Here is a 21,016-nt window from a genome sequence, read left to right as displayed (position 1 = left end):
GGGGGAAGGGAGGGACAGGGGAGAGGGAGAGAGAGGGAGAGGAGAGAGGAGAGGGAGAGAGAGGGAGAGAGAGGGAGAGAGGGAGAGAAGAGGGGGGGAAGGGAGAGGTAGAGGGAGGGAGAGAAGAGGGGGGAGGGAAGGTAGAGAGAGGGAGAGAGGTAGAGGGAGGGAGAGAGAGAGAGAAGAGGGGGGTGGGAGAGAAGAAGGGGTATGGAGGAAGAGAGAGAGAGAGAGAGAGAGAGAGAGAGAGAGGGGAGAGAGGGGAGAGTAGGGGGGAGGGAAAGAGGAGGGGTCTTAAGGGGTCATATGGTGGGCTAATAAAATGATATATAAAATTTAAAGTTATGAATAGAACATTATACAATGAGACTCCAAGCGAACAAACAACGAGGCTTCACTAAAAAGCAAGTGTAAGAGCTTGACCTAACCCTAAGAGTACTGCCTAAGTTCTAAAACATATGATGCTATTAAATTTGCAAGGTTATAAGACTGATCTCGATTGTGACTATAGGAATCACACACTTGATTTCTTTCATGGGTATGTACCATTCCAAGTTGTTTGACAAGTGATGATCATCATATACTACCACTGCCATGCATACACCAAACTTTAATTTCTTTAGGTGACAGGCGTTGTGTAACAACATGGGAACTCTCGCATACCCACCACTATCATTCTACAGGACATCATTTGTGTTACTCTCCCTCTTTCTCTTCCTACCTGTTGTTTTCTTCTGAAAACATATTGCAGGTACTCTGACTCATCATGTTGCTTTGTTGACACTATTTTCCACATCTGCTCTGCTCATTAAAAACACATTCGAGAAGAATATTGCTACAGGTTTCCTTGTTTGTCACGGTAATACACCTGTGGTTCAATTTCAAACCCTATTCCTCCTATTCAATATACACACAAAAATCCATCAGTCAATTTTTTTAGGAGAGGATACGTGATAAAAATCAAAGAGGAAGTTGCAGACAAGAAATAAATTCACTTACTTCTATAGAAGTGTAGACACAGTTGCAGTGGGGTATGGAGGGAGAGAAGAAGAGAAAGAGGGATGGGGTATGGAGGAAGGGAGAAGGAGAGGGAGAGAGAGAGAGAGAGAGAGAGGGAGAGGGAGAGGGAGAGACAATACACTTACATGTGTATATATATGTTTAATATATTATATATGTTTAATATATATATACATATATTATATGTATATAAACATATTATATATACAATGTCATATTATACACATATTATACATAGAATATCATATTATACAATAGCGCGTATGCGCTACTTACACTATAAGTACCTCGTACGCGCTTTTTAAACCATAAGTACCCCGTATGCGCTTTTGACTATTTAGGCTTGGAAATAGGCCTGGATGACAAAGCTATGGATTGGAAGTTTGATTTCCCTCCATTTCTCTCATTTTTGACATGTTTTATTTTATCAACTTGGTTTATCGACTTTGTCATCATCAGGTTTACACTTCATAAAGTGGGTATTTCTAAAATTGCCACCATATTTTCACCCATCTTCTGAGCTTTCTAACCATATAATTTGTTTTCAATTTGAACAACGACAACATATTATTATTGAATTTCTTTTACTAGTGTCTCCATAGTTCTCACAGACATAGGTGCACTATTTTTTGAATAACTTTTGATATACTTATCCAAATTTTTAAAAAATTATATATTATTGTAGTGCACTTGATTATTTACAATTTTATAAAAAAAGTTTTATTTTCAATTTGTTTAGTGCAACTTATGCTTCGTGCATGAATAGGTACCTAATTTTCAGGATGTGCTCAATTGGAAAAATCATTAAAAAAAAATACTCAACAAAAAATTACAAAAAAATACACATCTTCTAGTGCTCACTCTTAACTATCTTTCTACCAAAGGATTTGTCAAAATACTAAATCTAACTATGACTTTTTTGATGCGCATGTCAGACACTATGTTATGTTTTTCAGAAAAAATCAGGGTTAGTTTTTCGTATGCGAAGGATTTGACCCCCTTAATCTTATCCAATTTTGAAAAAGTTTAGTAGTGTGGAAACTAGATTCAGGGTACTACAATATTTGTTCTTTGATTATCTTCATATCTTGAGTGGATGACTTTCAAATTTTACCTCCAAGTTCAGGTTCACCTGATTTCAGAAAAAAAGTGTCCACTTATACCCCCCTTTTTGACCACCATCTTTGTGCACTTACCCATATATATATATATATATATATATATATATATATATATATATATCTTGAGTGGATGACTTTCAAATTTTACCTCCAAGTTCAGGTTCACCATATATATATATATATATATATATATATATATATATATATATATATATATATATATATATATATCTTGAGTGGATGACTTTCAAATTTTACCTCCAAGTTCAGGTTCACCTGATTTCAGAAAAAAAGTGTCCACTTATACCCCCCTTTTTGACCACCATCTTTGTGCACTTACCCATATATATATATATATATATATATATATATATATATATATATATATATATATATATATATATATATATATATATATATATATATATATATATATATATATATATATATATCTTAATTTAACGAATTATGTGATAGGATATAAGGATATTTTCAATAAATGAAAATTTTCATGCATGTCATGAAAGACATTATATGGAATTCTCTTTTGTAGAGGTTAAGAGATAATCTATTATATGCTTTCGAATTAAATAATTTTGGATCATCTTTCTTTTTTATTAGTAGGTTGGCATGATATTATGTGATATTCAATTTATAGCTAAGGGTTAAGTAGCTTGAATAAAAAATAATATTATATTCAATATTTCTATTTCTTTGCAAATTGAGAGTAGTTGGATCCTTGTGTCAATAACGACTTGTGGCTTGAGCCAAATATGAAATGGTATGTTTAGGGTCAAATTGAGAAAAAAACTCTTGTTTTTATATTAAAAGCATCATAATGAGGGTGTTGTCCCTATAACATCCACAACCCAAAGGCGTCCAAAAACATCAACAAACCCACAACCAAAAAACAAAAACAGTTATATCCACAATATTTTGTAAGCAAATAATAAAACCACACTCCAATAAAAGACCATTAGCTAACAATATCCAAGCTATAAGTACCTAAAATGTTTAACAAAGGAGCCATGCTCCAAATGACATAAACAAGAAAAAGAGGAACCCTTATAACAATGATCAAGACCCGACTTTTCAATACCATGACCTGCTTGCAACATGACATTATTCCAATCCTTTGTTAGGAAGTTAAAGAGCTCCTTGTGGATGTCGTCCTCGTTCACCATGCCTTCCAACACATTATCTTGGATTAAACAAAGACTCTTGTTAATAGTCAAATTCCTTAAATATTAAACATCTAGGGATATGAGCTATAATTATATCTTTAACTTGATTCAATATAAAGTAATCAATTGGTTCAATTCCTTATATTAATGTTCAAAGGCACTTATAACCAATAATTCATATATCATATTCATGACAAATGTTGGTGAATTGTGGCTATTTCTTGCTTAATTTGGTTATTTGAAGGTTAGCAATATGTACACTATGAATATGATTATCAAAGCTCGAGCTCTCATAGGTCTTGGTAGGATGTTGACAAATCATTATTAAGGCATCTTACGGATTATTATATTATTTTGTGAATTCAATTACTTCACATATTTAATTGAAATGACCTTCTTGAAAGATGTAATCAAGTTCTTATATCTAAACTTGTGAATAAGCACAGGCTAATGCATTTGTATGCGCTTATTTGTTTTTGTTTACTTAATTTTTAGATGAAGATGTGATATGTTTATGTGTAGTCTAGTGAGATTCTATTTGATTGATTAGGTGATATGTTTAAGATTCCTTTTTGGAATTACTAGATATGATGTTCTCTCTTTAAGAATCTCATGTATGTAATTCTTTATAGAATAAAGTGTGTGATTGAAATATTCACATGTTTCTCCTTGTTGAGATAATTCTTGTTATGCTTACCTTTTTGGGATAAATGTGATTGAGATGGAATTGAGATCTTGAAATGATTTTAGATAGATATGCAAAATTGTTGATTTTGTCTTCTTATTTGTGTTATATGCATCTTGTGTACCCATGCTATCATTACACTAGTGTTAGAATGAAGATATACTATATTGCACAATTCCATTAATCCTGCCAGATTTGCATTGTTTGTCTACCTTGTGTTGGGTTGGGAATCTTTCATATCATGAAATATTTTGGGGAAGTGTAAAAAATTTGTGGTAGGGGGTATACACACTCCAACAATGTTCTCACCCATCATGTGCTCAAGGGAGACATATGTTGGGAGTTCCTATCAAGGTGACCTTCTTGATTTATTCTTTTGTGTAATCAACCTTATGGTATCTTATAAAAGAACATGGTTCCTCATCTTCTACCTTTATGGGCTTATGTACAAAATCCTTATGCTGAAATATAATTTCATGTCTTTGAATTGTATAATTTAAAACATGGAAATGATTTATGTTTGTTTATGTATATTTTGTGAATCATGGTGGTCCTTACATCTAATAGTAGATGAATTTGGGAATTTGCAGAACACAAAACAACAAATAAAGGAAAAAATAGAATTCTTTCAAAGTTTGCAGCACTAGATCATTTCAAAACGGTTAAAACCCTTTCAAAAATCTTACATTTTACCTTGAATAAAATATTTTATATTTATTATGAAATATTAATATTGTGTTTATTATTAAATATTAATATTAAATATAAATTGCTATCAAATTTAAGATGAAATGTAAGAGGTTTTGTTAATGCACTAATGAAATTACACCTCACCCCTTGTTGACATTATAAAGCACCTTTGGACATAATTATATCACAATAATTAAATTATAAAATTAATGACAATACAATATGTTAACATTTAAAAATGGAAAATGAATCCATACAAAAAAAAAATCAAAAAAAAAAAAAAATCTTATAATAAAACATAAAACACAAATTTTGAAATAACTATAATTTATTTAAATATATATATTAATATAGTCATCTTAAATACATGTATTCTATTTTAGTGGAGAATGTTAATGAGGGGGTGCTTGCTTGACATCAACCCAAACCCCCCTTATGAATGGGGCAATCTGGATGATCCGCTTCCACCGTCTGCCAAATCACACTTACTGGTTATGAATTTTAGTTGTTGGGCTTGACCCATATGCCTATTATTTTGTTTTTTGGAAATGTATACTATAATTTTAATCTAATAAATACTGATGCACATATTCATAAAAAAAAATTAAATTAAATTAAATTTTTAACCTATCTATTAAATTAATATAAATTTATAATTTAATTATAAATTTAAAACCAAACCAAAATTAAATATTCTTCAAAACCTTAGCCCAGAGTTCAGACCAGCTTGGCAAACCAGGTATTTCTTACGAGAAAGTTTATATAAAATATACACTAAATGTTTTTAGCATATGGTTAATTCCAAAACGTTGGCCCGGAGTCGAGACTACCTTTGCAAACCAGCTACTCTTACAAAAATGTTCACGTCGTATAAAATAAACTAAAGGAGGTTGCTCTGTAACACAAGTAATCATGGGATGTTAATGGATTCGTCCTAACTACACCTGTCAAAAGAGCATCGTCAATTTTGTAGTAATCATGGGATGTTCAATGGGATTTGACCAAAAACACTTGCTGCAACGCTGCTCGCTTAATGTTTCTCTAATTCAACTGCACTAAAATATCATTTCTCTTTCTTGGCAATTAAGCTAAAAAAGTCTTTATAAGCAAAACTTTTGAAGCAGATTTAGTTGTGCTGTGTTGATTTCCCGCTCTTTGGCGGGAAGAATTGGTAGTTTTTGCGAAGAGTTTTCAGTAATATTGTTTTGCTAGTAAGAAATTTAGAAACCTTAAGTCGGAATCTTCATTCTTTGCTAGTCTCTGTACTTTTATGTCAAACCCGTACAAAAGTTTTAAAATTGTTCTTTGCTTAGTTTTAGTGTTGAGTAAAAGGATTTTAATTGCTTACTTCATCAGAGCAAAAGAAACAGAGCATGGCACCACATGGTTACAAAGACACATCCACCATTGGTGGCATTCTTACAGAAGTGAAGTGAAAAAACTCCATGTAAACAAGTACCAAGAAACTTCTAGACCCTGTCAATTCCTTTTGACTGTGGTTCTTCTGTTATTGATATCTGCACTTTTGTTCCATATCTGACTTATTGTCATTGTTGAATGAAATGAAATGATTTAAAAACCCTTCAAACACCCTGCCAACTTCTTTGTGTATGTTGTTGCTAGGTTATTGAGTCTGTTAGAAGTGCAAAACATCAAATTTCACTTGAAGGAATCAATAAGTTGCATCGATCTTACAGTGGGTTTGCTGGCTTGATCTTCATACATAGCCGATAAAGCTAAAAAGGTGTCTTTACCCCATTAGGCATTGAGTCAAAACATTTAAAAATTTCACCTTTGTTTTTTGATAATTAAAACAGCCAAAAACGAGGGGGCTGACCCATAGGATATAATGTTAGAGGATATTAAGGCACATGTTAGAGGATATTAAGGCAAGCACCATACAGATGTTTTAAGTTTATCTGGTTCAGACTTAATAGATTGTTTCCACACTTTCTTGTTTACACACATTTCTAGAAATGTACTGTCTCCAGTTTTTAAACATGGATAAATTGGATGATAAAATATTGTTTTTCATTATGTTTATGAATTAAAGTGATAAATAACAAATGCCTCTGGAATGACAGAAATGTGATCTGCTTACATACTTTTGTTTTAGTGAATTGTAATTACTGACACTCTAGAGCTTCATTTTACAATCTTACTTCATAAAAAAAACTAAAAGCTTCTAAAAATGTACTAGCAAATTCTACTGATTTTATTCTTAACATATTTGTGACTTCTGTATTCATTTAAAGTTTGATTTCATATTTGTGACTTCTGTATTCATTTAAAGTTTGTTATTCCATAGGATATTCTAGTTCAAGACAACTGTATTGTGCTATAGAACTTGGAATTTAAGTGGTATTAAACTCCTTAGCCAAATCTCCATCACAAACTCTAGGCTTAGAATACTCTTGCATCTGATAGTTCTATGTAAATATCCTTGTCCTTGTATATTGGTCTAAGTCTTGTTGCCAATTTTAATGTCTGTGTTGAACCGTTGTACAGGGGTTCTGAGTAAAAAGGCTCTTCCAATTGGAGTGCCAGAGTTCTTCCCAAGGCAGAAATTCCATACCTGAAATCCAAAATGTTGAAACAAGGAGAAGATCAGAATGAGGGCAATCATGCCACTGGAGTAGCATCCTTGAACATTGAGGAAAATTCTGATCTGAATTCCCAGATGGCTACACGGAAGGAAAAAGATAAAAATGATTCTAGCACAGAGGGTGAAAAAAAAGAAGATAGCAACAAGGTTGTGCCATTTCACAAATTATTTGTCACCGCAGATTCTCTGGATATAATGTTGATGTGTATTGGTTCTCTAGGTTCTATGGGAACTGGTGTTTGTCTTCCAATTATGACTCTCCTGTTTGGGAACCTTATCGATGCATTTGGAAGCAACAAGGCAAATATAGACAAAGTGGTGCATGAAGTGTCCAAGGTGAAATCTTTGAATCTTTTCAGTTTCCTTTGTTTTGTTTCTTATTTTAATTCAAAATCAAACTAAAGGAAAGTTGTTGATAAGAAAATGGGCATAATTAGTTGAATTTAGATTCGTAGGACCCAATTATTCTTAGGTTTGGGAAATTGTCTTTAAGATTTTTATGTCCAGACTTGGAATTTCAAGGACAAAATGGCCACCGTTGGGCATTTGAGAGATAAAATTCATATCCAATTTTTGACATAAAAATGCAATCAATTGAAATTGGGGAAACTCTCTTAACTTCTTGTCAGTAGAAAGTAATAGAATTGCAACACTTAAAGTATTACATTTTACTGGAACATTTCAGGTACACATTAAGAAATGTTTTCTCTTCATTGTTTACTTGTTTTGAATTAATACACCAAGTTGGGTCATTTCGTCTCTCTACTTCTTCAAACAATAATTGAGAAGCAGAGTTGAGACTGTTACGGAATATCAAGTTACATGCAGGCAATGCTAAAATTCCAAGGCAGGTTCTAAGGGAAAAAACAAATTCCTTAAAATGGATTGGCACAACGATTAGTGTTAAGCTAAACTATGGTGGTGTTAAACTAAACTGTGGTCGTATTAGGCCAGAGGTGACATAGCTCATCAGATTGCTCAGTAACTTAGGAAATAGTATGAGAATCAACCATGGAATTCCACCCTTACACTCGCATTAATGACCCTAGCATCATTCATTATATGTACCATTGGAACCACGCAATTGAATAAATTGCCCCCAAACTTATTATTTTCAAGATGTAGGTAGTGCGAAGTAAATCCAACTCTTATCTTCATATAATGGTCGTCTGAAATGAATCTTCATTCATAAAGAGATATTATACAAATTTTATGCTGAAAGGAGGTGATGTATATTTAAATAACCGTGTCAGACAATAACTACTAAAATTTCATTTTATTCAATCACTTGTGAGAATTCATTATTTGAAAGGGGGGGTTTAGAAGAAATTTCAATTAATTACTGATTCAACTGACTTCTGTATGAGGAAAGCAAGGTAGAACTTTTGATGCTTTTAAGTTTACTTTAATATCGAACTTACTGTTCTGTTGTTTGGGTTGCTGTAGATAGCATTGGAATTTGTTTATCTTGCTTGCGGTGCAGGAGTTGCAGCTTTACTTGGTAAGATATTAAACTTATTATCATGATTTTGATTTTGCAATTTAATTACTATTTTTTCGTAGAAATTGTTCTCTTTGTACAGTATAGCTACTTTTTTTTTATATTGCAAGTCTCCAGGTTTTCTTGCTTGTAACCAGCAGTAAGGTTGATGCATTATGATCTCATTTAACTTAATGCTGGCTGGCAGGGGTGTCATGTTGGATGTGCACAGCAGAAAGACAGGCTGCACGTATTAGGAGTCTCTACTTAAAAATGATTCTAAGGCAAGATATTGGATTCTTTGATAGTGAAACATCGACAGGAGAGGTTATTGGAAGAATGTCAGGTGACACCATACTAATTCAGGATGCTATGGGAGAAAAGGTCAGTCAATAATTGGTATTAACAACTTGCATTGATCTCAACAAACACATCCAGTTTGGGTGAAATTCAGGAAATTTGCAGCCAAAGATATGCTGTGATGACTTCAATCTTCCATTGCCCAATCATTAAAGCTTTCAAAACATATGGATAGAAAACAATGTTTCAACCACCAATCAATCCAGTTCATTGGCTTTCCTAACCCTATAAAATGTAGCAGTTGCCTCTTGGTTTTAGGATAAATTTAGTTGACCAATAAACTCCCAGTTTACTTTCACAGATCAGCAAATTCATTGAAAAATGAAAATGACTTATGTCAAAGGGATGGCATCTTTATAGTTTGTCCAAATATCAAGTTGATAGAAACTACCGTAACACTTTTTTGCATACAATAGCAACCATTATGTGGCCTGCAATCATCTTCCATAATATTTGCCATGCTTTCTTGATAAGTTTGTATGCAACAGCATTGATTTCCTTCTGAAGCTGTCTTTATGCAAATTGGATTGGAAAACAGACCTTCAAAGCCAAGTTGATCCTTTTGGAAAAACAAAGGAGATCTGTAAAGAAGGGCTTGTAGACACATTCCGTCTCTAATATAAAAACTTACTAATGTGATTATCTACTACTCTTTAACATGTGGATATATGTTTTTTGTACGTTTTGATAAGTATGTAACAACATTGATTTCCTTCTAAAGCTGTTTGCCTTTATGGAATTTGGGTCTGGAAAATACATCTTCAAAGCTAAGTTGATCGTCTGGGAACAACAAATAGAGTTGTAAAGAATAGCTCATATACATATTGTTTCTAATATAAAAAATTACTGATGTGATTATCTGCTATTCTATAACATGTGGATATATGATTGTCGTATGATTTATTCAAAACCTGTAAGACATGATGCATTAGAAATAAGTAAAGCAATTCTAATGTGTATAGTCCAAAGAAGAATTCACAATAATATTATTTTTGTGTTTGTTTCTTCAGGTTGGAAAATTCATACAGTTCATAACCACGTTCTTAGCAGGATTTATTGTAGCTTTCATCAGAGGGTGGAAACTTGCCTTGGTAATGCTATCTATGATTCCTCTTCTTGTTGTAGCTGGTGGCTCTATAGCTATGGTAATCTTCAAACTGTCAAGCCGAGGCCAGCAAGCTTATGCAGAAGCAGCAAACATTGTGGAGCAGACAATTGGTTCAATTAGGACGGTGAGTGTTTGATCAACAAGAGATTAATATCTCATATTGGACACTTGCATTCACAATTTCTGGTTGGCTTTTCTATATCTTCCTAGAAGAACAAGTTGTATAGAATATCATGAATGTGCATGATCTATTAAGGTTGTTCATGCAGTTTGCTCTTATGTAAAATTTAGGTTGTGCCTTTTACCGGGGAGAGGAAATCCATAAAAGAGTATGATAAGTCACTTAAGATTGCTTACAAGGCTATGGCTCAACAAGGATTGGCAGCTGGTTTCGGCATTGGGTCTGCTCTATCTATCATGTTTGCTGGATATGCATTGGCTCTTTGGTATGGATCACGTTTAATTCTAAAGGGAAGTTATAATGGTGGTCAAGTGCTCAATGTCATATTTGCAATTATGATGGGAGGAATGTAAGTTGAGTATCGAATGCTCGATGTAGTTTTGTTTTATCAGATAAGAAATCCAACCATCTGGATTTAAACTGAATATGTTTTCTGAATTCATGTCTATAAATGAAAATTAAGATAAATTTCTGCTGAATTTCAGGTCGCTGGGCCAAACGTCACCTTCTTTAAGTGCAATTGCAGCAGGACGAGCTGCAGCATACAAGATGTTTGAGACTATTGACAGAAAGCCAGATATTGATATCTATGATGCAACTGGACTGGTCCTTGAGGATATTCAAGGTGATATTGAACTCAAAGATTTAGAATTCAGGTATCCTGCTAGACCAGACGTTCAAATATTTTCTGGGTTTTCACTGGAAATACCCAGGGGGACCACTGCAGCTTTAGTTGGAGAGAGTGGTAGTGGAAAATCCACAGTTATCAGTCTAATTGAGAGATTCTACGATCCACAAGCTGGTGAAGTGCTTATAGATGGCATTAACATCAAGAAATTTCAGCTTAAATGGATAAGGCAGAAAATTGGATTGGTGAGCCAGGAACCTGTCCTTTTTGCCTCTACCATTAAAGAAAATATTTTATATGGTAAAGATGGAGCTACGCAAGAGGAACTCAAGGCTGCTGCTGAACTTGCCAATGCAATAAAATTTATAAACAAGATGCCTCAGGTTTTTAGTTTTTACACATGACTTTTGATGTTTGATAACATTTCCTATGCAGAGTTCTTGATGGCTGGGGATGTCTCCCATTCTTGAATATAAAGCTCCTTGCACATAATATTTCCACATATTGACCATTATGCTGGTTTTTTCAGGGTTTTGATACAATAGTAGGAGAGCATGGTACCCAACTATCTGGAGGCCAAAAGCAACGGATTGCAATTGCACGGGCTATTCTGAAAGATCCTCGGATTCTTCTCCTAGCTGAAGCTACAAGTGCATTGGATTCAGAATCTGAAAGAGTAGTTCAAGAAGCTCTCAACAGAATTATGGTAAATAGATCAACAATTGTTGTTGCTCATCGTCTAACAACTGTCAGAAATGCTGACATGATTGCTGTAGTTCAGCATGGTTCCATTGTGGAAAAAGGTCATTTTACATAACTCTCCTTTTCCTCTCTTTCTCAAGAGCAAAAACTTAATAATCTGTAAACATTATTCTTATTTATTAACTTGAATTGAGCAGGAGCTTTTACTAAATGAACGACACCCTTTGCATTCATATTCGAACGGATTTAAATTGTAGTTTAGCCATGAACTTAATAATATGGTTCTTTCTTGTGCCATTTTATTGAAATCAATAGAAATGTGATATCCAGGTTCACACTCTCAGCTTATCATTAACCCTTCAGGTGCATACTCCCAGCTTATACATCTGCAAGAAGTGCATCAACCAAAGGAACAGAATGTAAAGGATCCAGATGATCTGGAAATACATCAGGATAGTTCCAAGGCTGTTGGTAGGGTTGGCAGTCAAAGGTCGTCTTCAAGACGGTCTGTAAGTCGTGGGTCATCAGGGATTGGTGGAAGTCATCGCTCATTTTCATTTTCATACACTTTTCCTGCTGGAGTAGGCATCCAGGAAACTGTAGCTATTGAGGAAAGCAGTCAACCAAAGGGAAACAGAAAAAGGAGGGATCTGTTTAGATTCTTTAGGTCCAATACTAAGGTAGATGTGGAAAGTGGTCAGTCAGATTCCGAAATAGATGTTCCTATTTTGCGTTTAGCATCTTTAAATAAGCCAGAGATTCTGGTGTTCGTACTTGGGTCCATTGCAGCAGCTATCAATGGAGTGATATTTCCTGTCTTTGGTCTCTTGCTTTCAAGTGTTATCAAGGTCTTCTATGAACCCCATCACGAGCTTCGAAAAGATGCAAAATTCTGGGCACTTATGTTTGTAGTTTTAGCAGTTGTAAGCTTCATTGTGGCACCTACACAGATGTATTGCTTTTCCATTGCTGGTGGCAGGCTAGTGCAACGCATTCGATCATTGACATTTGCCAAAGTAGTTCACCAAGAGATTGGATGGTTTGATGACAATAAAAATTCAAGGTGACTGATGAAGAATTTAGAAACCTCTTACTGTTTTTGCTGGTACATTTAATATAAGTAGAGAATAGATATCAAATTCATACTAATTTCCAAGTTTCTGTTTTCAGTGGTGCAATAAGTGCAAGATTATCAACAGATGCTGCAAATGTGCGTAGCCTAGTGGGAGATGCATTATCGCTTGTCATTCAAAATCTAGCAACCATCACTGCTGGCATTGTTATATCTTTTACAGCCAACTGGCAGCTAGCACTTTTGTTACTAGCTATAGTACCTCTTCTAGGTTTTCAAGGCTACATGCAAATAAAGTTTATGAAGGGCTTCACTGCCGATGCAAAGGTGTGAGTCCTAATCTTAAAACTCGTTCTTTGGTTTTCCCTTCTAATTTCACTCTATTGTTTGTATGGCTCAAAGATTATTGTCTAGATATTTCTTTTTCACTAAACTCTTCTGCAATGATCTTGGGAATAGGTTGAGAAATAACATACCAGGAATAATAAACATAATGCAGCACTGCAACTGAAACATGGAGAATTTGTTATGAACCAAGTCGGTAAACTGGCCAGAAACCTGCTGTTAAATAAAAAACTACCACTTGAACTTGGAAAAAATGTTAAATTTAGACAAGAAAAACTGAAATGCATTATACTAGAGTTATGCCCCTTCAGAAATTTCTTTCTAAGACTTCTTTGGCCTATCTTTCGAGAATAAGCTGCAACCTAATCTAAAGGTCTGAAATCTGAATTAACATCTGAAAATGTTTTTTTTACTTTTAATCTACCAGAATTTTTTCAAAAAAAGATCTCTAGTATTTGGACAAGCAACAAAACCATTACCAATATACAACTAGTGCATGATGCCTAGAGACATTCCCCACTCCTATAAGTCTTAAACCCTTTTTGTAACTTGTACTTTTCGATGTAGGATAGTAGGTTCTTCTGACTCCTTTATTATGACAATAACAGTTGTAACTCCTTATGACAACTGTGATGCTTATAACTCCCTATAGCACCTAAAATCCTCAAATACTTCCACGTTATTTTGCTTCAACTCTCATGACACATAAGATGCTTTGTAACTCCCTCGTTACTCTTGTAATTCCACATAAAATGACGATAGAATGCAAGTGATCATGAATAAATGGTGCCTGAAGGCCAGGCATGCTAGCACGAGTTTTATCCAGTCAAACCCACTTTTTTTCTTTTTGAAAAAAACATGTATCCTTTTCACATTTTCCATAAAAACTCTGCCATGTTTTTAGGTTTTTGGTTTAAATTTGTTGTCTTTTTTCCGTTTAAACCTCTGTAATTGAATTCCATTTACACTTTAAGTTTGCTGTGTCAATGCCGTGTAAATGGAATCCTACTATGATGACTCCAATACTACCTCTATGGAAAAAGCCTTTTGCATTGATCTTGAGAATAGGTCGACAGATAACATACTATGAATAAAAAGCATAGAATACAACCATATTTGAAATATGATAATCTTATTATGAAGAAAGTCTGTAAGATGGCCCAAGATACACTGTAATAGAGAACTACCACTTTACAAAAAGATGGAATTTAAATGTTTAGACAATAAAAGAAACCAAAATCTGTTGTAAATTTACAATAATGTTATCTAGTGCTGGAGTAATTAGATAAGACTTATACTGTCTATCTTTTGCCATAAGGATATGCTACAAGTGACTTTAAATATCTGAAATCTGAACCAATCGCTGAAAAACTGTTTTTTATAGTTAAGACTGAATATGAAATTTCTGAGTAGGGATCTATAGTATTTGGGCAACAAAAGGAAACTATTACCAAAATCAAGGAAATAACCCAAACAGAATCTTATTATGATCTGTTGTATCCTCTGAACTCACCCAACTCTAGCTGGGTGTAGGCAGGGCTTAATCATATTAAATGTGATTGAATTATAAGTACTTGTTTGTGTCGTTGTAATTTGCAAGGCAATGTTGTGATTTTGTTATAATGTTATTTATTGGTGAGCGCTTTGAGCGTCAGAGACAAATTACAAGTGAGGCAATGAATTAAATCCCAGGTCAATACAACAACATGATTGTCAAGTTTATTCCATCTTACAATTAATTCACATGAAGAAGTACTTATTACAAGCAGAGCTTATGAGAAAACATTGCATCAGATGTATACGTTGATTCTTATAGTTTTCATAGTGAAAATCATCTTATTTTTAGCAAAGAAGATTTTGAGTCAGTGTCACAACCATTAAATGATAGTATCATGAAGTGTAGAGAATTTGCCAAAAGGTTTTCCATGTTTAATGAAATAGTCAAAATTGCAGATACCTATGCAAATAATTTAAGTTGATTTGAAAGAAGTTTGGTGGCGATAGAAGGGCTTTCTTGGGCATGGGTGATATAGATAACATTAATAAAATTAATGAGTAATAGAAAAAGTGCAAACGATGGAGAGGGAGAGATTACCAATCCAGCTCAGGCATTGATTGAAGTCATAGGTCATGACCTTCTTGCACCCTCTTCATCATTACCATGAAACAATGGTGGCAAAACTACCATTAATACAAAGTGGAGAGGGAGTAGAGTGCAAGTATGAGCAAGACACAAAGCAAGAGCAATGACAATGACAAATCAAAGCCTCACTCCCGTGCACTCCACCCCAAAATAGACACTTGATCACAAGGTGATGTCTTCATGATCCATGGGGCTGGTGATAGATATCTGTATGGTGTTATTCTTGGGGTACCAAATGTTGTATGATATCCTTGATATAGAATTATTTGGGAATGAGTGTCTTGTGTATGGCTTGAGTATTGGTCATGCTTAAAGCAAGTTTATAATTACCATCGTATGTCCTTCGAAGTTCAAATGATTTTTACGTGGCCTTGTTGATTCATGTTGTGTTCTGTTAGAAGGATGTCATAACATAACATTATTTTGATACTCGATATGATTGAATCATATTATAGTAAGACATCACTTGGAGCTATATTGGTTCTTTTGCATAATTGTTGCGTCTTGAAAATATTTTGACTCATACTACACTGTGCTCTGACATGATTGGATTTATTTTAGATTATGTGTATGGATTTGATTCAGAAAATTTGTCCTTAGATGTAGTTCAACTAATTAATGACAAGTACTACTCAATATGGTATGGTGTTTTGCCATTATATATATTTGATTGATAACTGTATGCTAAGGTTATGGTTGGCAATATACAAAAATTTTGTCCTCAGAAGTAGAATATTGTCTAGTATTACTATTGTCTAATAAATATCATGTTTCCAAATAACAAGTGAATGAAGTAAATGGCGTTTGAAATTACTTTATGAGTTTGTATTTGTTCACCATACGTGTTCAGTATGTCGTTAATTTGACCCCAAGACCTATAGGACCATGTCTCTAGGTTAATGGATCACTATATGTGGTATGTAACCGGGTCAACTTACCCAAAGTTTGTGAATTTTTGTGATATCTTGGCTATAAGATGAACCCACACATCAAAACAAAGTTTGATATATGTGTCATTAGCTGGTTATCACCAATATTGTGTAGGTGATGGATGCCAAGAGCTAACCGTTATCTCCTACCGATCAGTTGGCTTTCCCGATAGCATAGATATGAAGGATAACAGGAGCTATCCATGATATAATACAAGAGTGGTTTAGATAACTATCACTAGTGTCGTGCAGGTGATAGATGTTAGAAGCTAATTGTCATATTTTAGGGTTAAACTGATTGTTGGCAATAGCTTGAAAGTAATGGATGCTAAGAGCTACTCACATATGATATGGCTTAGTCGGCTTTCAGTAGTACCATGCAGGTGTTGGAAATAGGCCACACTTGAACCAAAGAAAAATAGAAGGTCTTAGGTTTGAGTCCTAGCTGGTCCATGAAAAGTTCAATACTAGATTGTAGATGCCAAGAGCTACCAAATTCCAGGTTGGATCGATTTTTGCCAATGGCATGGAGGTGATGGATGTTAGGATCCACCGACTTGAATGGTTTAGTGAGCTGTAGAAATCTTACTAATGGATTCGTGTGTTGTGTGTTGTTACACTTGTGCCTTTGCCGATGATGAAAAGGTGGGACCATGATGTACTATAGGATGCACCAACATTCCTCTTTTCAACCGGGATGTACTTAAGGGTTTCTGTGTTAGTGAACCATGTAAAGGGGAAAACGCTCGTAGAAGGGTCGTAAACACATTTTTAGTAGCTGCTTACTATATGTCACATGATGTTATCGAGTTGTTCACATTGTATATATGTTGTGCATCCTTAAGCTAGTCACTTTGTATATGTGATGCATGACTAAGCTAATATGTGATGCATGATTGAGCTAGTTACACTATGTATGAGCTAGTCACTATGTGTACTTGTGTAAGTATGTATGAGCTAGTCATATTATGTATATGTGACACATGTGTCACATGTGTGAGCTAATCACATTGTGTACCTATGATATAGGTATGAGTTGGTCTCTATGTGGTTTTATTTAACTAGCTTTTAACTAGAATGCATTTCCTATCCTACTATTGTATATGGAGAGAAATTGGAAGCATAAGTCCAATTAATAGTTGTGATTTAAAAAAAGGTCAAGGATCTCATCTTGGATGCAGGGGATGACGACTATTATTGGTGTCCGAACTGCAGAGTCTTTGATTCCCATATAGGGATATGTAGGCAAGGCCATTGTGAATGAACCAACCCTTGAGGTGTAGGTTTGGGTCTAGGAATAGCCTTAAAACTGGAAGTTTGTTGTATTTAGTGTGAGTACGTAAGATTGTGGCATACGGTTGCTGCTAGGTTATGGTAGGTAAGGTTGTGAACTGGAACTTACAAATTGGACAGAAGTTGCTTGGTTGATTAAGATTTTGAGGTGTAGTGAAATAATAATAAAAAGTTAGCAGTAACTAGGGGTGGTTATTACACAATCGAAATGACGTTCCAGTTGGTACATAAGACATTTAGGTGAATTTTCCTGAAATTCTCGTCCTATACACAATCAAGGATCTTATCAAAATACCATTTTTTATTCAATCTCTATCCTTTTCCTTTCATGCTGAGAAGCAAATGAAAGCAATTTTAATGACAGAATGAAAATGTTTTGATTAAAGAATTCTTATTTTCCAAAGGGAAACCAAGATTTTTCTCGCAAAGAATATATGTGTAAATATGTATGGCTTTGTTGATGAAATGTGCAATATCTTTCTGTGTTGTAACGGGAGGATAATTTGAGTGATCCGTATTGATAGACATGCATGTATGTTTAGATTCTTTCTTGTGATATCAAATATAATTCTTGACTCGTGAGTCTCAATCATATAGAAAAACAATTTTTTGTTCCTTTCAGTTCAAGGATTTAACAAAGTAACTAATGATTTCAAGTGGGTATGCTCAGGTGGTGTATGAGGAAGCAAGTCAAGTTGCAAACGATGCTGTTGGAAGCATTCGGACTGTTGCCTCCTTCTGTGCAGAGGATAAGGTTATCAATTTGTACAACGAAAAATGTGCCACTCCTTTGAAAAGTGGAGTCGAGCAGGGAACTATAGCTGGAATTGGTTTTGGATTGTCAATTTTTTTGATGTTTTGCCAATATACAGTCAACTTTTGGGTAGGGGCTCATTTGGTTAAAGATGGAAAGACAACTTTTGATGATGTTTTCAAGGTAAGGGTGACCTGGTACTAAGTTTCTTGTTTTGTAATTTTTTATGAATGAGAACGTAATGGTTGCAAGGGCTCGATTTGCTGGATTTACAAAGATGCGTAAAAAGTTGTTTGCTTAATCTGATGAAAATTTGAAATAAAGAGCTTGCAATGATTTAAATGGGTTTTTAAGGGAATATATTTGACATTTTAAAATATTTTAACAGAATCTAGTTCTGTATTCCATTTTTAAGCTTAGAATGTTTGAGACAGGTGTATTTTGCTCTGTCAATGGCTGCCATGGGAGTCTCTCAATCAGCAGGCCTTGCCCCCGACCTTGCAAAAGTCAAATCCTCTGTCAATTCAGTGTTCAAAATTCTTGACCGTTCATCTAAGATTGATGCAAGTGAAGTCTCAGGGACTACTATAGATAATGTAAAGGGTGACATTGAGTTTCAGCATGTCAGCTTTAAATATCCAACCCGTCCAGACGTGCAGATTTTCCGCGATTTATGCTTATTTGTTCATTCTGGAAAGGTAATTGTGGTAATTCCACTCTAATTGATTCATTAAGGAAAACATTAGTTAACAATTTGAAACAACAATGGATGCATTTTGAGGTTATTAACTAGGCTACCGGACAAATGCCTCAAAACTTACTGATAGTTCTATCTTTTGTTTTGATTTGGACAGACTGTTGCTCTTGTAGGCGAGAGCGGAAGCGGTAAATCATCAGCCATTGCACTTTTGGAGCGATTCTATGATCCCGATTCAGGCCGAATATTACTTGATGGAATTGAAATTCAACAGCTTCAACTTAAATGGTTAAGAGAGCAGATGGGTTTGGTGAGCCAAGAGCCCATTTTGTTCAATGACACCATCCGCGCAAATATTGCTTATGGAAAGGAGGGCGTAGTAACTGATGAACAAATTGTAGCAGCTACTGAGGCTTCCAACGCTCACAGGTTCGTCTCAAGCCTTCCCCAAGGATATAACACAACTGTTGGGGAAAGAGGGGTACAATTATCCGGGGGTCAAAAGCAACGAATTGCAATCGCAAGAGCAATACTAAAAGATCCCAGGATACTTCTCTTAGATGAAGCTACAAGTGCCCTAGATGCCGAATCAGAACGCATAGTTCAAGATGCATTGGACCGTGTAATGGTAAACAGGTCCACTGTTGTTATTGCACACCGCCTTTCAACAATTAAAGATGCAGATCTCATAGCGGTGGTGAAGAATGGAGTGATTGCAGAACAAGGAAAACATGATGATCTGTTCAACAAGCGAGATGGAATCTATGCATCCCTGGTGAAATTGCACAAGTCATCCTCATAGTACTTGCCTTAAACACAGAAATTTCAAATTTTCTCTCAGCCGCATTTCATGTTATTGGCAGGCAGAGCTAGAGTTGCGCTGTTAGTAAATATCTTATTAGGTCCATAAAATGTAATAGGAACATATAAGGAAAAAAAGTCTGTGTGCAAGGAGGTATTGTTACAGCTAGGACGTATGGTTATAGCTAGAGGCATCTACAATGATATCAAAATGACAAAAATATGTTACATTTTAATTTTTTGGAAGTGTTATTTTATTATTCCAAATAAAATAGAATTCTTGTCACTTGTTTTTAAGTTGATTCACAATTTTTTGCATGAGGAGTTTAATGGATTTGTATTCTTGATGTTTAATATTTTACAATGATTCTCTTCTATTATAAGATTTCTCTTGACATATTTTACATATATATTTTTAATATAAATATACTAGTGTTATTTTCAGCATATATGAAATGATAAAACTAAACTATGAACATTGAGTGATTTAGTCTATTAGAATTGTTAGAATAGCTTACACATGATGTTGGAATTGGAAACAGATATGGGAGTTCATCATAGGAAGTGGAGGGGTAACTGCATTAAAATGATGTGATTAAGGTAATATATCATTCTCTAAAGGATCTGGTAACTGCATTAATATTTCTTAAACAAATTTTAATACATTCACAAGGAAGTTCAAGAGCACAGTTAACGAGTGTGCTAGTTGTCACAAAATCACGCTAATCTTAATAGGCACAAACTCATTGAACCAGAGAACTGAAACCTAATTAATAAACTACAAGGAAGATATATATGGTATGAATCTTTTAGTTTAATTTCTTTCAGGGCAATTTTTTTAGATGCTAATCTATTTCATTATGTCGAGAGGTATCTACAATGACATACAAATATCCGTAAACAAAAAATTGATTTTGAATAAATTTGACGTGTAGATGAAGGTAAATGCATGCATGTTTCAGTTTCTCTATAAGTATTATTTTATTACTTTGAATAAAATAGAATCATTGCCACTTGTCTCTAAGTATATGAAATTGTTACATCTTTAATGAGAGTGAAAGAGTGCAGCATTATTCAGCTCCATGTCCTTCTTGACAACTAATAAACATGCAAGACAATTATGTGATCTCTCTCGACATTATTTTACGTTTATTTTTATTAGAATATAAGTATACTAGTTATTATGCAGAGAGACATCTATGCATGAAATATGCCATG

At 34.4% G+C, this 21,016-nt stretch overlaps 1 protein-coding gene across 1 annotated transcript; it reads left to right on the top strand.

Moving 5' to 3' along the window:
* The first annotated feature begins 5,823 nt into the window (after window positions 1-5,823).
* LOC131048858 (ABC transporter B family member 11) lies at window positions 5,824-20,041 on the top strand. Its single transcript, XM_057982935.2, has 13 exons — window positions 5,824-5,911; window positions 7,209-7,641; window positions 8,752-8,806; window positions 8,994-9,169; window positions 10,156-10,377; window positions 10,545-10,783; window positions 10,920-11,445; window positions 11,592-11,865; window positions 12,095-12,827; window positions 12,935-13,163; window positions 18,217-18,483; window positions 18,735-18,998; window positions 19,155-20,041. The coding sequence occupies exons 2-13, from the start codon at window positions 7,288-7,290 to the stop codon at window positions 19,797-19,799; spliced, it is 3,984 nt and encodes a 1,327-aa protein (XP_057838918.2). The 5' UTR covers window positions 5,824-5,911; window positions 7,209-7,287; the 3' UTR covers window positions 19,800-20,041.
* The last annotated feature ends 975 nt before the right edge of the window (window positions 20,042-21,016 follow it).

This window comes from Cryptomeria japonica, chromosome 1 (genome assembly GCF_030272615.1).
Source record: "Cryptomeria japonica chromosome 1, Sugi_1.0, whole genome shotgun sequence".
NCBI classification, from domain to species: domain Eukaryota; kingdom Viridiplantae; phylum Streptophyta; class Pinopsida; order Cupressales; family Cupressaceae; genus Cryptomeria; species Cryptomeria japonica.
This window is presented reverse-complemented; position numbering and strand designations above follow the sequence as displayed.

Coding starts and splice junctions, on each gene's coding strand:
- LOC131048858 (XM_057982935.2), top strand. CDS start 7,288: ATGTTGAAACAAGGAGAAGATCAGAATGAGGGCAATCATGCCACTGGA. Junction 7,642..8,751: donor TGGTGCATGAAGTGTCCAAG/GTGAAATCTTTG, acceptor GGGTTGCTGTAG/ATAGCATTGGAATTTGTTTA. Junction 18,484..18,734: donor CTTTTGATGATGTTTTCAAG/GTAAGGGTGACC, acceptor TGTTTGAGACAG/GTGTATTTTGCTCTGTCAAT.